The sequence below is a fragment of the Ooceraea biroi genome, chromosome 4 (genome assembly GCF_003672135.1).
Source record: "Ooceraea biroi isolate clonal line C1 chromosome 4, Obir_v5.4, whole genome shotgun sequence".
Taxonomy (NCBI): domain Eukaryota; kingdom Metazoa; phylum Arthropoda; class Insecta; order Hymenoptera; family Formicidae; genus Ooceraea; species Ooceraea biroi.
This window is the reverse complement of record NC_039509.1, coordinates 11,659,008-11,678,370: the sequence shown is the minus strand read 5'-3', so window position 1 is coordinate 11,678,370 and position 19,363 is coordinate 11,659,008. Positions and strand designations below refer to the sequence as shown.

The 19,363-nt window shown below is 36.7% G+C and overlaps 2 protein-coding genes and 1 long non-coding RNA gene across 9 annotated transcripts in view; 1 reads left to right on the top strand and 2 right to left on the bottom strand.

Annotated features, from left to right (window-relative positions):
* LOC105284357 (neprilysin-2) overlaps positions 1-8,332 on the bottom strand; it is a 30,085-nt gene extending 21,753 nt beyond the window's left edge. For both annotated transcript variants that reach the window (XM_011347766.3, XM_011347767.3), the window contains exon 1: positions 8,047-8,332. In XM_011347766.3, coding sequence (XP_011346068.1) covers positions 8,047-8,192 — 146 coding nt within the window. In that variant the 5' untranslated portion in view covers positions 8,193-8,332. The remainder of the gene's footprint in view (positions 1-8,046) is intronic.
* A 3,122-nt stretch (positions 8,333-11,454) lies between these two features.
* Positions 11,455-14,914, top strand: LOC105287470 (DNA-directed RNA polymerase II subunit Rpb4). Of its 6 annotated transcripts, none has more exons than XM_026968991.1 (4): positions 11,469-11,637; positions 11,747-11,825; positions 14,269-14,449; positions 14,624-14,914. In XM_026968991.1, the coding sequence occupies exons 2-4, from the start codon at positions 11,768-11,770 to the stop codon at positions 14,796-14,798; spliced, it is 414 nt and encodes a 137-aa protein (XP_026824792.1). In that variant the 5' UTR covers positions 11,469-11,637; positions 11,747-11,767; the 3' UTR covers positions 14,799-14,914. The 6 variants fall into 6 exon arrangements, with proteins under 6 accessions (XP_026824788.1, XP_026824789.1, XP_026824787.1 ...); XM_026968990.1 differs by having other exon boundaries at positions 11,469-11,640; XM_026968987.1 differs by lacking the exons at positions 14,269-14,449; positions 14,624-14,914 and adding an exon at positions 12,403-14,222 and having other exon boundaries at positions 11,455-11,637.
* LOC105287486 lies at positions 14,844-19,321 on the bottom strand. Its single transcript, XR_895464.3, has 2 exons — positions 17,721-19,321; positions 14,844-17,619 (listed from the first exon to the last, which is right to left on the bottom strand). It is a non-coding gene; the product is annotated as an uncharacterized LOC105287486 (long non-coding RNA).
* Between the last annotated feature and the right edge of the window lie 42 nt (positions 19,322-19,363).

The following is a 19,363-nucleotide window of genomic DNA, read 5'->3' as shown; positions in this document are numbered from 1 at the left end:
ATCGATTTTTATTACTTCGATTCGTCAGGAGGATTCCGGATATCATATTTTCTTATATTCATCTAACTTGACTACTTGATTACCTTGATTATGTTGTAATCTGGTTATTGTAATTATCGTGAGAATTCTGTTAATTGATTGCAAGATACAAAGCGTAAGATCGCTATATTTTTAACATTAAATCATCGGATAACTCATTTCGCAGGTTTGAATATCTCATTTCCTATTATGCGAAAATGGATATATGGTAAATAACTGTCATAGAATTATACAATAATGCAATTTATGCGTCTTTAGCTTCATATTGCATATTCGATTGAACATTTAAAATACGCTTTTATATAAGCGTCAATACCGTGCTATGAAAGTGAAACAATCGATACGCACGATCGCGGTGGATGATCTGTTCATCCTTCACCTTCTTTCATTCCTCCGCAAAAGTTTCCGTACGGATAGAGCTATGTGTAAGTTTTATTAAGGGCAATGACCAAGGACGAATGCTAATCAGGTTACGGGTATCGCAGAAACCTCGTGAGCACTTTTACGGCCGGCAGTAAATACCTCTGTAATTTGTCACAGTTTGTCACAGTTGCTAGATTTTTCTCTGTCTCTTTTGATTACGACCAATACGTGTACTTTGCTTGAACAAAACAGGTGACTCGGCCCGACACTAGCTGGTCATAAAACAGACATTTCTTCTCCGGGTTAATTAAAACTCGGCTTAACTTGCATTGTTCTTCAAACAAACTGGTTATTGGACTTTACTTAATTGCATCGATGTTAAAATCAGTTGTATGAAAATATCAAAAATATCTCGTGCATTTGGCACAGTTTGAATCGCCCCAACACGACGTTTCCATCCCGCGATTGTTTCCATCAATTGGCAGATCAGCTGATCGATTAGTTTTATATAAGGCGCTCGGAACGTACAGCTGCTGCAGATAATAATAAATTGAACCAACCGAGAGCTGTTACGACAGTCATCCCTGTTTGGACATCGTCGTCGTCACTGTCGAGCTGAATGAGATTGCTTGCTTCGACAAACCTCTCGCAAAGAAACGCCCGCGAGGCGAAAGTCGAACTGGAATCAAGTCAGTGAACTGCACTGTGGAAGTGTGTCGATATTAATTAAAGAAACTTATTGATTATCAGTTGACGTCTCGTACAATGGCGGGGGATTCAAAGGAAAAAGTTAGTAGATCACGCTGCATCAATGCCCGTAGACACGGGACATCCGTCCTACATGTTGCTGCAAGTTTTATTGTATACTATAGACACGATTCATTCAAGATGGGTTTATACTTTTTTTCTGCTTTTACGTCGAACATATATAATATATTACGATAAAATTAGAGTTATTGTGAAAATTAGATATTCTTTTATATTAACATAATCAGAAAGAATCCGACCTTGGTAAAAAAATTAATTAATAGTTAATTAATTCTTGAGGACTTCTGTTAATATTGATCTCCACTGTTAACATTAATTTGCAATTGTATAATTTGCAGTGATTGCTAAGATTATAAATCTTTTGCCTTACATTTAATTTGAATGTAAATTTCTTAATTTCACATCCTGTGTGTATAATGTTTTTGAATAAAAATACAGTTTTTTATTCGCGAATATGGTAGCGGTCCAGATAAAAAGAAGATACGAGATACCGTTAGTGTGACACTAAAAAGATCGATATGTTTCGATATAGAACACCGATCGTTCAAAGAACATTATTACGCACGCATTAATTAAATAAACATTAATTAAATTAAACATGATTGTGATAATACATGAAAAACTGGGTATGCATGCGTAACATACTCCTGAAATCAGATGAGTCGTTATTAAAAAGTTTAGAAAAAATGTCACTATTAGTTAACCACCATGACTTTTGCACATAAAAAAGCTATTATAAAAAGAAGAAAAAAGCGAATGTAAAGTACAATTATTACACATTATTTTCAAACATTTCTCATCGATTGAACCGAATGAATGCCATCAACGTGCTAAGCGTGATTGCACATTCGGAACCTATAATCTCGATTGCGATTACGGGGTGTAGAGATAGGGAAACGGTATACAAATCCAATAACGAGTCTATCCATTTCCATGGCGGACTCGATACAGCGATACGATACACCATGCACGAGGATAATCGTGAGGCCTTTATGCCCATGGTGTACACGGTTTCTCACATTGCCGGTCGTGCATAATCAACTGGCAATTACTTAGTGGACACACCGTCACGCAATCAAACATGAAAATACCGGGTGACACTTGGAATACAGTTATAGCCATTTCGATTATAAGATGGACACTCTCCGGGCGGTTGCCGACGAGTAGATTCACGATTCTCGATTTGTTTTGTGGCTCCCAAGGCAATCCGGTGCCGGTGTACCCGGTGCCACCGTAACTAATATGCAAATATTGCGGCGGGATCTCGTCGTCGTCGTTATCAAACGATATCAGGAAGCCGTTAATGACCGCTTCTGCTAATATAATCGACATTCGCCGATCGCGCATCGCGAGTAGTGATCTCGGCTACTGAAACAGAGTCAGCCGGTCAATGTTCCACGTTATTTCGTGCCAACGGCGACGGCACGAACTAGTTCGTTAACGATAACCGATTAAAACGATTGTAGAAAAGAAAGAAAAAAGAAAAAGTGCACTTGACTCCGCCCGTGTCGGTGTGAACTCTCGGAGAAACCTAGAACTGAAATAACATATTTACATTTTGCGTGCCGATTCATGCGAGAGCTGTTCTACAATCGAATCGAATTTTAATAATAATATCAATAATAATAATTCCGCCAGATAACTTTAATTACAAAAGGTATTTATTGTTCGACAATTCTGGCAAGTGTAATACAAAAGCACGACGTTTCGACCCCAATTCGGGCCCTTCTCAAGTGCAAATATAAATAAATCCGTACATAACCAGTTATTCTTGGTTGAGAATAACCGGAATAAACCTCCCAGAGCACGTCAATACGCAACTAATCTCACAACGGTCTTAAATCGACTAACGATTTAATTACACTTGCCAGAATTGTCGAACAATAAATACCTTTTGTAATTTTAATAATAATGTCATAAGCCTTTCGGATTAAGATCGATTAAGAACATAATCGATTTATTACAGATCACGATGCATAATTTGATAAGAAAATACTGGTTATTGTGTCGTCTGTAACATGTTTTCTAAAATGTTTATCTAACAGCATCGTGTTATGGTTTATTGAGATCTATCTTTTTATTGCATGTGAAGATCATTTATAAGATAATTTGTCGATTAAAGACAGTAATTATCTGAAAATTTTTATTTAGTGTGATTAAATATTGCCAGAGATCAATTTCACCGATTTATCACACATATGGCGTGATTTGGATCAATTTCTGACATCACGATCGTGTGCCGGCTGCATACTGCATTAAAGAAACTCGGTGATAATGTCATCATGGCTCATATCACGATGATCGGTGCATGCCAGCTGATAGATACGGTAATTGCGGGAAATTACTGTCAATCGTGAGTTACTGGAATGTGAGTATCGCGATTATACGGGATGTAATGGATGAGTTTTATCGACATTCGTGAACTCTTATACAACCTATGCTTATTCCCTGATCATAAACCGGTACACAAAGTCATAAATAACTAACAGTTGTAAAATTGGATGCTTAAATCACGCACTTTATCTTCGCCATAATGCGATTGGGCATGTCACGTAATAACGGATTAGAAATAGTTACTAATACGAACGCAGAGATGTCGATGATTACGAACGGAAACTTAGATATTCATCGATTCATACGCGAAATGTGCGATAATAAAGTTTTTTATGGTTACGGTAATTTGTAAATTTTAATAACAGCCTGTTATACGAATTATGATAGTTGATTTTAAGATAAATATTTTACGTAAATGAAGTATTTTCTTATCACGTATAATCGTAAAAACCATAAATGCTTTGCTTAAAATTTCCAATAGGTTCTTTTTTTCAGTTTTATATCAAAAATAGTAATACCAGTTTTTAGAACTTAAAAAAAAGAATAAAGGCTAGTAATATATCATGAATTCCAAATAAAGATTGACATCTCTATATTTCTCGAAGCTCTCTCTTTAATACATTCACACGATACGCATCTAGTCCGAAAGATTTGACCTAATATACATTAAATGGGATCAGGTCATTTACATAGGCAGGATGCAAAGTAGAAAGGATACATACAAGAAAGATGCACGATCTCATACTGAGCTGCAGTGGAGTAGGAGTGGCACGCCACCACAGCATGGTGATCGACAAACGTTTATCGGCATTATCCCGTTAGGCTCAGCTAACGTGCAACAGCCGTTCTATCGAAGACCGCCCATAAGTATTCCTCTCTGTGATTGAAACCACATCTTATGACCGTTAACTATTACGATAACAGCGTATCGATCCGCTACGATTTATTGGTGTCCCACGGTAGATGAAAGATTAATAGAATCCGCAATAATTAGTAACGCACAATTCTCGCACGATTAAGTACAGGAATCCGTATGGAAACATTTGACATCGATCGAAGTTCACTCGTAAAGACGTGCATAAACTATTTTTCCTATTTATTATTCTTCGATTGTGTTATCAAACGTATGTTTTATAATCAGGCTTCACTTTTATACTTATTTCTCTTAAAATTCCATTGCTGCCCGTTCATCTCGGACTTGAGAATTACAGGGAATGCTGGATGAATCTTTCTTCACATCTCCACAAAGATAAATCACATAACGCATGATAATCACGAACACCGTTGCGCAACAAAGTTAGAGCTATCCTTGCTTCCGGGATGTGACAGTTTTCGACTATCCAAACCTCGTTTTTCAGCGTAAGGCTTGCTGACTACATCAAGGAAATACTTTATTATGGCAGAAGAGAGTCCTGACTCGTGCTTTTATCTCGCTTTAGAATTAATACTGCAGTAATTTTAAATGGAGCAAATATCAAATCATGCGATAAATAAAAGTAAGAATATGCACTGTCACACAATTTAACAATGTCACAATTCAATAAAAGATGTATTACATGTATTAACATTGATTTGTTAGACAAAGAAAGATTCGAAAAGAAAAATGATGGGTAAAAGCATGAAAATCAATTATTTCTCTAAAATTACGGCAATTTCGCGTGCACAGTTGATTCTGTTAACTTTCTAGACTGCTTTATTTAATCGGTTGAACGGTAGCAAAAAGCCGCCGATTAACGGTTGGTGAAAGTAGTTTCGCGTCATGTGTAACCCGCAACGTCATCTCGTTCCCTTCAAATTATTATAATAATATAGTACCGCCGTTCGTTATCATTATAATAAAATTATTAACTGTGTAATGTATCCGTAATACGCGTTAATATACACATTCTTTGTCCACAATGAGAATTACATTAATTATTAATTATATTAATTATCTTATTTTTTTCTTTTATATTGAGCAAATTCATGAGAGAATGATTTTCCATCAGCTAAAACAGAATATAAAATGTGCTTCTTGATGGTATCGTCGATGTTTACTTGAATATCGGTCTAAGTATGAATCTTAAATAGCAAAGCTAGGTAATACTTTTTAAAATATCTGCAATCTTGACCATCTGATTCTTTTTTTTGTTCCGCATAAAGTCACATTTTGGCAAAGAGAACTTCATTATCATCGATCCATGGCTGCTTACGTAAATCGTAATTTGCGCTGGAGCCATATAATCATAGCGTCCGTGAACATCGGCAGGATTTAACTGGCAAAGTCACTTCATGAATATTCATCGGCACTCTACCAAAATCGGACTTACAGAGCCCATTTTAAGTTAAAATTTTTAACGTGTCATGTCACAAGAACTTGTTAACAACTATTTTATTCTATTTCACAAAGGTGAATTCGATGCCATACTTTCATGTTGTCGCAAATTTATTTTTATTTTCATAGATATTTTATTTTACTAACTTTATTTCTTCTTTTATTATTTTTACTTTGTTTATATTTTTGTAGTAGATTATAAAAATGGATCTTTACAATAAATCAGTACTTGAAGTAGAAGAATTTGGAATTAGTGATTGTTGATAGCCAAGCGTAATATTATGTTTAAAACGAAGATACGATAAGATCGCAAAGAAATCATTTGTTTGTGAGACAGGATCGATTGATCCATCGATCTTAAGTGGTATCTGCCTGTCTGAATTTAGATGAAGATAGTTCTAGGGTCTGTGATTGAATGGTTCTCCGTGTAGAACTTCTCAGAATTCTACACTAATATGATAGAATCACATTCCTCCTGAATTACAAATCGAGACGTGAAAAACTTGTGTGGCATATAAATGAAGCACGAGAGATATAATCAATATGCCGCATACAAATGTAAATTTTTAAATCTACTTTATAGTTATTTATATGCATTTATTCCTGACAAATATTCAGACTCATGCTTTTCAAAAATGAAAAAATACATTAAAAATTTCAGTTTTAAATTTTAGAGACGAGCAAGAATGCCTAGAATTTCTGAATACAGTTGGTAAATCCAATCAACGATATATAGCTTCTACTGTAAATAGTCTGCGTGATGAAGTCCTCTCTGCTGGGGTTGTCCGGCGCTAGTTCGTGCACCGTTATGTGAAAATGCTCGCGGCGATGTTAATGAGATAAATTGGAGTCAGGACTCCGTAAAAGGTTCGATAACTACGTCTAAAAAGAGAGAAAGAGAGGCATTTTACGCTTGACCACAGGCAAATACACGATGGTACCATCCAGACTCGCTGCGTCAGGCTTATCAGGTCCATCGGGTCCATAAAAGCCCTTTCTTAAAATCTAGACGTCTCGTCGATTGACTTTAGGATGCACTCGACAATTTATTCCTCATAATGAAAGTTATTGTTGTATTTTTATGTGTGTTCAAAGAGCCATGAATCTTCTTCCCCCCCTAAGACGTTCACTAATAATAAATGTTAATTAATAGGTAAGTCTGATATACAGAGTGAGGCACCTAAAACAGGCCACCTGAATATCTCGGCTGTTATTGGCGATAGAAAAAAATGTGTCAGACCAAACTTGCATGGTTTCGAGGGACACATAATTTGTTCTAAATAGTTAATTTCGATGCTTCGATAAGTATTAGTTGAGAGTCACTTAAATATAGATCTGTTAATAGAATTCACATACAGTTTACACACAGCGATACTGTTATTAATTAATAATCGATATTTCACTGGGATCCAGTTAATGAAAGGCATTTTCGTGTAACCTTTACCAGTAACGAATCATCCTTGGTAATCGAGTTGTCAAACTGAATGATTGACGTCGACACTCGATGTTTGGAAGTATAATAGTTTGTTAAAACTTGGTTAAATTATTATTGCATTCTTTTTTCATCGGTAAGCACCGAATGTAGATGTAATTTACAATATTACGTTAATTAGTCGCCGACGTAATGTTTTAAGTATTGGTGACGCGAAGCATAAACTTTATTAATTCCTTTCGCGAAGAATGTTAAATGACGACTGACACAATGAAAAATGTAGTCCTCATTTGCAGTTATTAATCTTTGAGCAATTTCATTGTGCCGATTTTCCGCGGATTTAATATGATTAATAGTAGATTTCTGCGAAATGCTTCTTACAACTTAATTGTAATTGAGAAATGTTTTTATGGTTGAATCGTCATTAATCTTTCAATTATTTTTGCATTTTTACGTAACCTAATCAAACGCAAAAAAGCAACTATCAAAAATTAAAATCAAGAATATCAGTCTGTCAATCTTAAAGATCTTGATTGTTCAACATCTTTCGAAAAATAAGATTCTGTATACTATCCTACTTTAAATTAACTTTTTCTTCAAATAAAAAAAAGTAAATGCATGCCGAGAACAGACTGTTTTACGCTTCCTACACTCCATCTCACAAATATGTCACGATTTTATTGAAGGTTTAATGATCAATCTGACAAAAGCTTGTCGAGTTTCGCGAATGACTTTTCGGAGCAGTTCTGCAAAGGACACTTTTCCGATCTTTCCGATCAACCAAATGATATCTCACTCTTTAACGGTGGTTACTCTGTAAACGGGGTAGAAGATACTATCGCGCATCGATTCGATGTCCTCGTCCTTCCTGTCTATCAGCTCGCGGAAGTGCAGCGTCCTCGCATTCGAGAAGTCCGGCTCCGTGTCGCGCGTTATCTCCATTTTTAAACAGGCCGCGTACGTCTCGTGGAAAACACGGAAATTCTTCTTTTCACGCACGATACTCGGTCGTCACTTCCTCGTCGCAACGCGGCGACCCAGCAGCCGGCTTTTCGCGTATTAATGCACGCTCGGCCGAGAACTACACGGAACAAACTTCCAACGTGTATGATCGTGCACGATGTGAGTTTCTATTGTTTCCAGGACACGCGTCGCATGAACGATGGCGCGGAAGGACGTTCGTAGGGCGCATGTGAGATACATGGAAAAGCAAGAAATACCTAATAGCGCTCCCCGTGTTTCAACGTGCGGGATATATACATATTTCCGATCGATTGAACCTTATTCAATTTATCACGTAAATGTAATCAGAGTTCCTTCATAAATCTGTGAGAAATCAATTGAGAGAGAAATCTTGTTTTCCCCGATACGATTCATTTTTGCAAATAACGAAAATTTCCCGGGAAATAGCAGAGGATCCGTTATCCGGGATTAATCGCCTCTCTTATTATTGGCGACACACCGTTGACATAGAAAGCCGTTAGCGTGTTTAAAATATGTTTTACACGACACTTTCACAAAATGTCGGCTAATATATGCGCATAACGATACATTGTTATCCGTACATTTCTTTTGTTAAGGAGTTGATCCGAACGGTTTCACCGACGTGTTGAATAAAGAAGCATTCGCTTTTAAAAGTAATAATAGTATATAAAGGCGAAAGTAGTCAAGCTTTTAAAGATCATATTTAGCGATTATTAGAGTGCGCGCTGTTAATTAATTCAGGATGAAATAACGACTCGTAAGAACTATATGTAAAATATTTATTTATTTATAAGTATTATTTATACGTGTCTCTTTGAATTATAGCAATAATGGAGAGAGAACTAATACTATTTTATTTTATATTTATGTTTCCAGTGGCAGTGACGCATTAACCGACGGTCTTCGATCATCTCGATGGAGAGGAAAGAGTGTGGTGTATGTCTCAAGTGTCGCGCGATCGTAATTAACCGTGTCTTCGCTAATGAGTGTCCTCTCGAGAGTGCCATATTTCGTCGGACGTTTAACGGCGTCTTTGCAAGCGGGTATCGTGTCGGGAGTGCTACATCTTTCCGCGCAAAATAACCATATATCGTCTTCGCGAGTGAGCGCCGTGTCAAGATTGCCGTATTTTATCGTGCGAATTAATGTATTTTCGTAAACAAGTGCCGCGTCGGGAGTGCCGTATTTTCGCGAGTGTATTTCATAAAAGAGCGACCGCCGATGGACCACTGAGAGGAGGAGCAGGTCCGAGGGACGTCGGGCGACGACGATGCAACTGTAAGGTAAGCAATTGTATATATATATAAAGAATTATATATTTAATTTATTGATTGTAGAGAGACAATGTTGTGGATAAATATAGAACACGTGAAATCAATAGTATTACATTACAGTATGTTATTCCATAATTAGAATTTGCGATTTATGTTTCAGATCTTGGTAGTACAGTGTGGCAGTCGATTCTAGATTGCGGCTCTTTCGGTGAGTGATAAATGAGGAATCATATATAAAATGAGGGATTCAAATGTCCGAACGAAGTATCAGAATTTTATGATTGTAAATCGTTCCCATTGTGTGAATACTCTTTCACTTATTATCTATTTATATACACGTCTGTTATTCACTCATGCGTGCAATTTGCTCGTCGCAATACCGCGGCAATATTGCAAGCAAACCTATTCATTGTATTCTCATTGTCTGAAATTTTCTTCCCACGCCTTTCTCGCGACAATGTTTTTGCTCTCGCGATCTAACGATATTTATGGGCGATACTCGTCTTTAGGGGAAAGTTAGAAAATGCCGTGGCTATCTCATATAATCTCATATAATTTCTCTCCGCTGACAACTGTGCATTTCGAGTTTTTTTTTTCATGGTCCCACGTCCATTGTGTTTCTCATTGAAGGGCGACGATGTGCATTCTAATGGCGTTAACGCGGATTCTCTCGATTAGATATTCCGATGCTATCGCTCTACGTTTGACCTTAATTATTCATTTTCAAGCGATCTCTAGCTCGTTGCTCAGGATGCATATAGTAGATAGTCTGTAGTCTGTCTACATGTTATAGAATAATTAAAATATATTATTTAAATATATTTAAACTTACGCAATAACGTATCCGTTTAATTTTTATTATTAATCCACCAATCAAATTGTTTCCGGTAAATTTGCGTAATTCTTTTACTCCCAATACTGCTATTGCTGCTACAAGTACAATTGATATAAATCCGCTGCAATGTACTGCTCAAATCTATATTATCAAACTGTTAATATATTATTATTATTTAGTTCGTAAAACAGAATAGATGCTTTTGCAAATGCTCATCTTTTTTTAATTTAACTCAGCTTTACAAAATATGCATGCTCTCATGCTATCTCTTTTGGATGAAAGTGCAATAAAACTTTTAGTAAATTAAAACACGGGATATTTTAATCTACTAAATTATTGAGAAAAAAAATATTTAAATCTACATATCGACTTAGCATTGTATACTTATTAGTGCTTATATTGTCGTATGATGACGCCACTAAAGAATAATAAATAAACACTCGACAGTATACAAACTATATAAATAAATAAAAAGTTTACAAATGTTAAATGTATATGTTTATGTCTCATTATATACGTATACCTCCAAAATATAATAAAATATAATAAATCATTATTTACATAATAATTTATTATTTACATAATAAAAAAATATAATGCAAACACAAAGAAACAAAAATCCGAAGAAAAAAATTATCACAACTCGGTCTCGAACCCAACTTGCGCGGATGGCAAAATACGAGTCTCGCGCTTAGCCACTAGACTACTACGCTTCACGCCGAATTATGGCTATTCATGGTACTTTCCGTACCGCTGGAAAATGCTCACTTTAAAGCCTATTACACAATGCAAAGGAACAGGCAACAGGAACAGGGAATAGCCAATCGCGTTGCTCGATTTGGTCATCCGTACTCAAATCGTGTAACGCGATTGGTTATTCCCTGTTCCTGTTGCCTGTTCCTTTGCATTGTGTAATAGGCTTTAGATGTAAATTTCTCCGAAACCAAGGCTCATACACCCAAACCCTATTTTTACTTTCCCTTTCGAACGCACTATGACTCGTTCGAAAGTAGAGTTTACATGGGAAAGCTTCCTTGTGAATAGTTTGGACACGAATCATGTATCATTACCGAGCGTAACGACCTAGTTCACGTCCACTTTGTCAGGCGGCGCGTCAAACGTCAGGAAATGTGCCCGTGGAGGCTGGTGGCCGCTCTCAGGTTTTTCTCCGTGATTTGCGGACAAATTTATTAAATCTACCTTTTTCAATTCTCGTCTTACGCCGGGCCTCTCCGGGACCTGGGGCTTTTCCAAATCTTCCGACATTTTCGCAGCGTTGTTCAATTTCAAATCGGTGGTATATTTTGTTGTTTGTGTAATCTAACCATAAATGGCCGCTGATGTGGCTTGCGTTTTATACATGTTCTAACCGTATTGTATGTTTTTATACGTTGGAAATGTAGAAAAGTGCTCGCAGCGCCAAAATGCCCAACCCTGCTGATATGACAGAGGAAGATGCAGCGGATCTACAATTTCCAAAAGGTATACATATCTCCTATCGTATGTAAGCTAACAGGTACATAGTTAACCTAACTTTTATGATACTGGTGAGAGTTTAATGATAAAACTTAATCTTGAAAGCTATTAAACTGGATGCATTTTGGATTTTCACTTGTTACGAGAAACATATTCAACTTTATATGTTAATATTCTATGCATTTTAAATAAGAAAACATATTAAATGTACTGTAGCATGTGTTGTTGACGACATTCTTTTGTGTGATATTAATTATAAATTTATTATTGAAAGAAAGTTCTTTGTGGCAAATGATGTGGATATAAATAACCAAATCCCTTAATTTGATAACGTTTAATTTGTGCTTATACGCAGCTATAATAATAAGCTGTCCACTAAGAAGTTATTACATTACTTAATGTAATAGTAATCAACTTAATTGTTCCATAATTTAAGTTTGATGTTGCTTCAATGATAAATCTAAGCGTTGTAGTACTGTAAAGCTTACGGCATAGGCAAACTCTGCTTTTCGCGCTGTTTCGATATTAAAGTGCCTGCACATCCGAGTGACATGGGCTAAAGGTAACAATTTTCCTCTTTCAGACTACTTGTTAAGTCCAACAGACAGGTTCGAACGCGATGTATCAGTCTCAAAGGAAGAAATTCTTACCTCGGGCTCAGTGTGTCACGTGTGCAGGTTGACTCTCGTCGAGCCGTACGTTCGTTGCGCCGTGTGCCCCAACGTTGAGATGTGTCCATCTTGCTTTGCAAACGGTTGCGAAATCAACGAGCACAAGAACGATCACGACTATGTGATTATAAAGAACGATTTTCCCTTGACCAACAATAATAGCAGTTGGATCGCCAAGCAGGAGCTCGAGCTGCTCAACATTGTGGAGCAATGTGGCTTCGGGAATTGGACGGATGTGGCACGTAGAATGCAAGGGAAGTCCGCCGAGGAGTGCAAGACACATTATCTGCAGAATTATATAGACGGTCAAGCACTGCCGGATCTGCCGAAGATCAAGGAGACCAGAGCCAGCTTATTCGGCTGCGAGATTATCCCTTACATGTATAAGTTGCACGATGTGGAGGAGCCACCCAGATTCGACACGAATACAATAAATGCCAAGTTATTGGCTGGCTACAACGCGGCTAGATCCAGTTTCGACGTGAATTTCGACAATGACGCGGAATTGCTCGTGTGCGACCTCGAGTATGATGAGTTCCAACCGCACGACAACGAGCACGAGCTGGGACGAGCTCTACAAGCAGCTCTGGCCCAGGCGTATAATAACAGACTGAAAGAACGCGCGCGGAGACGGGGAATCATCCGCAAACACGGCTTGATCGCCTTTCGCAGGGTGATATCGTGGATTCAGAGGTACGAGAGCACGATAACAAGACCTATCGCGGAAAGGCTATTGATATTTATGCAACTGATGGACGGAATCGAGTTTGATTCTCTCATGGAGGGTCTGCACTACGTCGGCGAGCTAAAGAATCGTATCAACAAGCTGCTGGAGTTCAGGCAAAACGGCCTCAAGTACTTTCACAGCGTGCCCATGTTCCAGAACCTGAGCAAGCTAAGACAAGAGAGCGAACGGGAGAGAAAGCAATACATGAATAATCCGGAATACAGCTGGAAAAGTCTACTGCCGGATGGCAGCGCCAGCAGCTCGATTCCCGGAAGTACGCAACGCAAAACCGCACCTCCTCTCATCGTGAAAGGTCTACCGGGATACGAGAAACTGAGCACCGAAGAGATAGAACTTTGCTCCGTCGCACGAGTGATACCTGCTAGTTACTTAGACTTTAAGCATCTTCTCATAACGGAAAACAAGAAATGCGGTTATCTGAGATTGGCACAGGCACGCGTACTCTTGAAAATCGATGTGAATAAAACGCGAAAGATATATGACTTCTTGATGGAAAAGGGCTACATCACTAAGCCTCCTCAATGATTTGTTTTCCTAAACAGCCGAAACAAGTCATACAAAGTGTGATTGATACTTTTGTACTAATACTCTGTGATATCACATCAGAAGTGTTGTGCAGAAGCATGCAATTGTTATGTAGATTATAAGTTTCTCAGAAAAAAGAAATTTAACATTCCTGTATTGTCAAATTTTATACATTTTCTTGTCCTTAAATGTTTTCTTACTTCTTGCAAATTAACGAAAATTCTGTCATTATATAGAAAATATAAATCTACTAATAATATACAAATGTACTAATTATATTTTACAGTTTTTTAAATATTTTTAGATTTTTAATTGTTAAATAAAGTTATCTTGCGAGAAGTAATACAAATTTTATCAGAGATACGTTTACATGCGATCAAAAAAAACTACTATATCAAGTTTTTGTATCTGGATAAATAAAGAAGATGACGAATGTACACTCATATCAATTATACAGAATATTTCATCTATTATTTGAATATTCAGGCAACAAATTTCTTCACAGAATTTGAAAATGCAGAGACGTTGTTAATATCGGAAGTTTATATGCTATTGGAACACAGAAAAGCACAGAACGAATCCGCAGAGGAAGAGCAAGAATTCTCTGAAGTTTTCATGAAGAGTTTAACATATACCAATAGATTTGGAAAATTGAAAAATAAAGAGACAATCGCAGCCGTCAGAAGGTTTATTATCAATTTTTCTCAGTTATTTAACTTTCTCAGTATTATAAGTAATTATTTTGAGAGAAATGCATGTTAATTAGTAAAATGTTATATATTTGGAAATATAACTCATAATATAACAAATGTAACGAAAATTGTAAGAAAAATCTTCTAGAAAAAGTCTTCTTGTTATAGCTTATTGATGCAGAAGAAGCTACACAAATTTGAAATTGCCTCATTAGCCAACTTGTGTCCTGAAACTCCGGAGGAGGCAAAAGCTCTCATTCCCAGCCTTGAGGGACGTCTGGAAGATGAAGAACTCAGAACAATATTGGATGATATACAAACGAAAAGATCTTTACAATATTGAGAAAATAATTTTTTATATAAATATAAATTTCACGTTTCTCTGTAATTTTTTCCAGGAATGTAAATGTGAATACGGTTTAAGTTATTATAAATACACAACCAAACCTCGTTTCCACATGAAGCTTGTTTAAATAAAAATACATCATATTGATTTATCCGTACATTGCAGTAGAGATTGCATTTCAACGTTTATTGTTGATTCAACGAAAATTTCGTTATACCAATATTCATTATAACGCAATTTTGCCGTATTAAAATCCTAGAACATTCATTTAGTACGGTCGCTAATTAAGTCGCGGTTGCGTAAGCACTTTGATGAACGCATGCATATAGATATTCGCATCAAGGTGTTAGTGCTATATATTTAAAAGCAGTATTTTGTAAATTGATAAAATTCAAGAAGATTGTTGTTATAAGTCAAAATAGTCGATCTACTATTTATCATCCCTTAAAGAAAAACTCGTTACATGAACGTAGATAGAAACATTCAATAAAATCTTGCGCAGAAAATTTCTATTGATAATTATCATAAAGCGATGTAAGTAATTATTAGATTATCAACACTTAAGAAAAAAGAAACAATTCTTGTCACCTACTTTGTCGTAAATTTAAAAACGCCATTAGAAACACGATCGCTGTCAGAGAACTCGCACGTATCCAGTTACCCAATTCCGGCAATTTGCGACAAGCTGAGACAACTCGCGAAAGAAGACGGTGCTAATCGTGCCGACGACAACCGCACATTACCAACAGGGTAATTATGGTTGGCTTAGCATGAGATAGTAGGTCCTCATTATCATCCCGTAGGATTCTTGGGTAACTAGCAGCGAGGTAACTCGGCCTGCTGCTCTCTTTAGCAAAGTCGGGCTCGTGATAAGGATCGATGATGTTGTTCCACCTATCATTTACCGCGAATCCTAATAGCTACTCTTCACTATACTCTTTGCATTAAAACACGATGCGGTCTTTTTGGTTCGTCAGTCAACGTTTTGGTCTTGTCGCTCTCGCGGTGGATACGTTCCTGTGTTCGCGCCGCATATTTCCGACTAAACGTCATTATAAAAAAAGCTTTTTAATTCTAAAAATAGAATATAATAAAGAATTTGCGCAATCGACGTTCTTTTTTCCATTGCGTTAGCACACATTATCGACATTCGAGTCTAGCGCGATAAAAAAGTCGTAGTCAATTACTTTTTTGATTCTAACTTAAAAAATTTGATTAGCTGTTAGGAAATTAAACATAAAAGAAATCAAAATTTAATATTTTTTACATTTTTATCATAAATATATGTCTTCTTTATCGATTATTTATTACATGATTTGTAGGAGTGTAATGCAACACTGTTACATAATTTCCTGTTGGATCGGAAAATGTTGATATTTATTAATGAGACGTTATTTGGTGGTAAATTTGCTGTTGAAATTTAATAAAACAAATTTAATCAAAGACTTGAAAGGCAAACTAATTTAATGGCGAATATAGAAATGTTGCGATAAATAATTATTTTCAATAAACTCTAATAGGGAAAAATTAACTCTAAAATAATAAGCATTAACTCGGACGAGTTAACATATATAGACTGTCCAGACTTTGATGTGGCTGATACCGAAGCCAAGATGTCAATTATTTTTTGTTTTTATTACTTTTTTATTCAGAATATATTCTTTCTGAGTCAATACTGGAAGCAATTAAAATATTTTTCGAAGCAATCATTGTGCTTCGTTTTCAAGATCTCCTTTAAAATCGCAATCAAATTCCTTTGGATGAATGATATCGTAACTTCGCTAACTTGAATTGGGAATAATTAGAAGTCACACGAAGCCAATACGAAAGGTGTACGAGCACTGTGATGCGTTTTCAAAAATCACGTACAATTTTGAATTCATGCGTTCATGCATTATTGTCTATAAACAATCAAGATCCTTGCTTATGCAGGCCGAACAGGAAAAATCTTGCTCCAAACGATTCAGAACATTCAAATAACGAGTTCACCTTTGACCTTTGATTCCTTTCAAATCGAAGAAAACGAGCAATGTCTCGATTCAACTCTTCTGCATGCGTACTTTCTTGTGCCACTTAAATGGGGCTCATATTGAAAACACTATATTTCATTACCAGTACCGATGTTTTTCATGAAATGCGGATCAATAGGTATCGATCGATCTCCTAGCATGTCTTTCCAATGCTTTACTCTGACGTCTTTTTAATCCTCGGTAAGCGTGTGTTACGAAGCATGCTTTTTCAACAAGCGTCAATGAAGTCACATTTAACATTAAAACTAATCATGCAGACATGCTAGCACCTTGAAATTTTGAATGATCATAGCTGAAATATCAAGCTTCACAACGCGATAATATATCGTCAATAGTCATCAGGAAATAATGCTGCAGGAAAAAATTTTTAAAAAATTAGTCTTATCAGAGCCTGGACGGAGCATATATCTTTGTTGCTGGTTGTCAGCTTACGCGAGACATTTTGTGTAATTGCGCAACGTTGACGCAAGCAGTATGAAAAGATAAAATAACAACATGATTACCGACAGTTCATTTTATGGCTCCTAACTTCGAATGGCTATCGAACGACCATTATTAAGGCATTCATGAATCGTTCGTTCTCATTTATGCGTTTTTCCAAGTCAAGTAAAAGTGTACGCACACACAAGGCGCGATACCTCGCGATAGGCGCTTACATACCTTGACATAATGAGAGTCGTATTAGTGGCAAGAAGAGCCGGCGCCGTCGTTGGCGACACATAGTAATCGGCAACAGCACCGCTCCCACGAAGAGGCCTCTTAAGATAATTACGACGACCCTTAATCGTCTGTAAACTCGGAGAAAATGTTACTGACTTTATCGCGACGAATTGCGCGCGCCTAGTACTCGATAGCGCAATCGAAAAGATTCGATTAATTTCAAGCTTACTATCTTGTAGCGACGATTACTTTCTTCATGATTAGTATCAAACCGTAAGAATAAAAAAACACGTTGTCGACTTGTTCATCGGAATTCGTGTCGGCACTAACATAAAAAATTCGTTATTGCGAAACGGGTTTCGCATCATTTCTGTAAAAACCTTGACATTTTAACGCAATCGCAAAAATTAATGTTGCTAGTCTTTATGTTCCGGCAAAGTGATAGGTATCCTTTTATTTTCGCAACTCGAATGAAGATGCGCGACTCAATCATATTACATAAATGTTTGCGAGACACAGCGTAGTGTTTAGATATCGCTGAGAAACTCGTTGTTGTTTTCTTAATACGACATTATTTTCTTGGAATTGCGTAGCAAAGTTGCAAGTTGCAACACGAGCACGTTCTAGAGACCGGAATAGAGCTACTGAAACGTGCAACAAGTCTATATTCGCACGGGAAGCCCGGCGGCCAATCGATGGAATCAATTTGCATAATGTATACACGCGAACGTGTATGCCCGACAATGCCTCGATATCGTAGAGCGTTGCCTCTATATGGTGAAAATAACGTTGATGCTAGCGTTCGCACTAACGTCAATAAAATCGAAACCTGTTAGAGATAAAATTAAACAATCGGAGTTTTATATGCACGAAATGTGCAGTTAGCATGCAGATGATTAAAGATTATTCATTAAGTAATAAAATCATTTCTGTACCGAAGCAATCCAGATCGCGCGTGCACGCGAGAAATCAATAGCGTTTTAAATAAAATCTTAAACTCGCATTATGTACCGGAACGATTTACGATTCTCTCCATTCGTTTAGAACAGTTCGGTGTTTCGAACTTTAACGAGCCCGTGCTTTAAACGAGTTTACAGTTTCCTGAAGTATTGTCAAACTAATGACGCTGTGAAACGGCTCTGTTGTTTTAGTATGCTTTCAAATGAAGCGGAAACTGGTTTATGCTATCGTGTTTTACGTCCGTAACGATTAATAACGCATGATTGCTGTCTTTTATCATCAGCTATGTATTATGTGCATATTGTTACAATGTATTATTTTATATTGCGCAAAATATATATTTTAATACATGTGCATTGTAAAATAATATACCGTGTGTTCTGTATAGGTATTCCCATAAGAAAGTATTGACTTTTCAGAAAAATGAATAGTGAAAATAAATTCCATTTACGTGAATCATTTGAAAGAGAATATTTGAAATAAAATGTAAAATGTAATATTTTAATTAGTACGCCGATTTTACAAAGATGTATTAGCAAATGTCCCGACAATGAGGAAATATTATAAATATATAAAATCCAAGTATATTTTTATATCTTTACAAAGTGATCGTTAAAATTTTTAGTTCCATAAAGTCATGGATTTCATGAAATTTATTATTGATCTACGTAAAATTTAATACTGTTTAATTATATAAATATACAATGTAAATTATCGTTCTTCAACATAGATGTCACATGTCAGATTAATGACCGAAAGTACGACGAGATACGAAGAGTTGCCTCTTGACAGGTGGCAAGGGGAAATGGAGACAAGCGAGCGTGGACGAGCGCGGTGCATCGACCTGCATGCTGCACGGTTAGCGATCGAGTGCGGGTGCGGGCCCTGTCGACCGGGCGTCGCGGTTGGTTC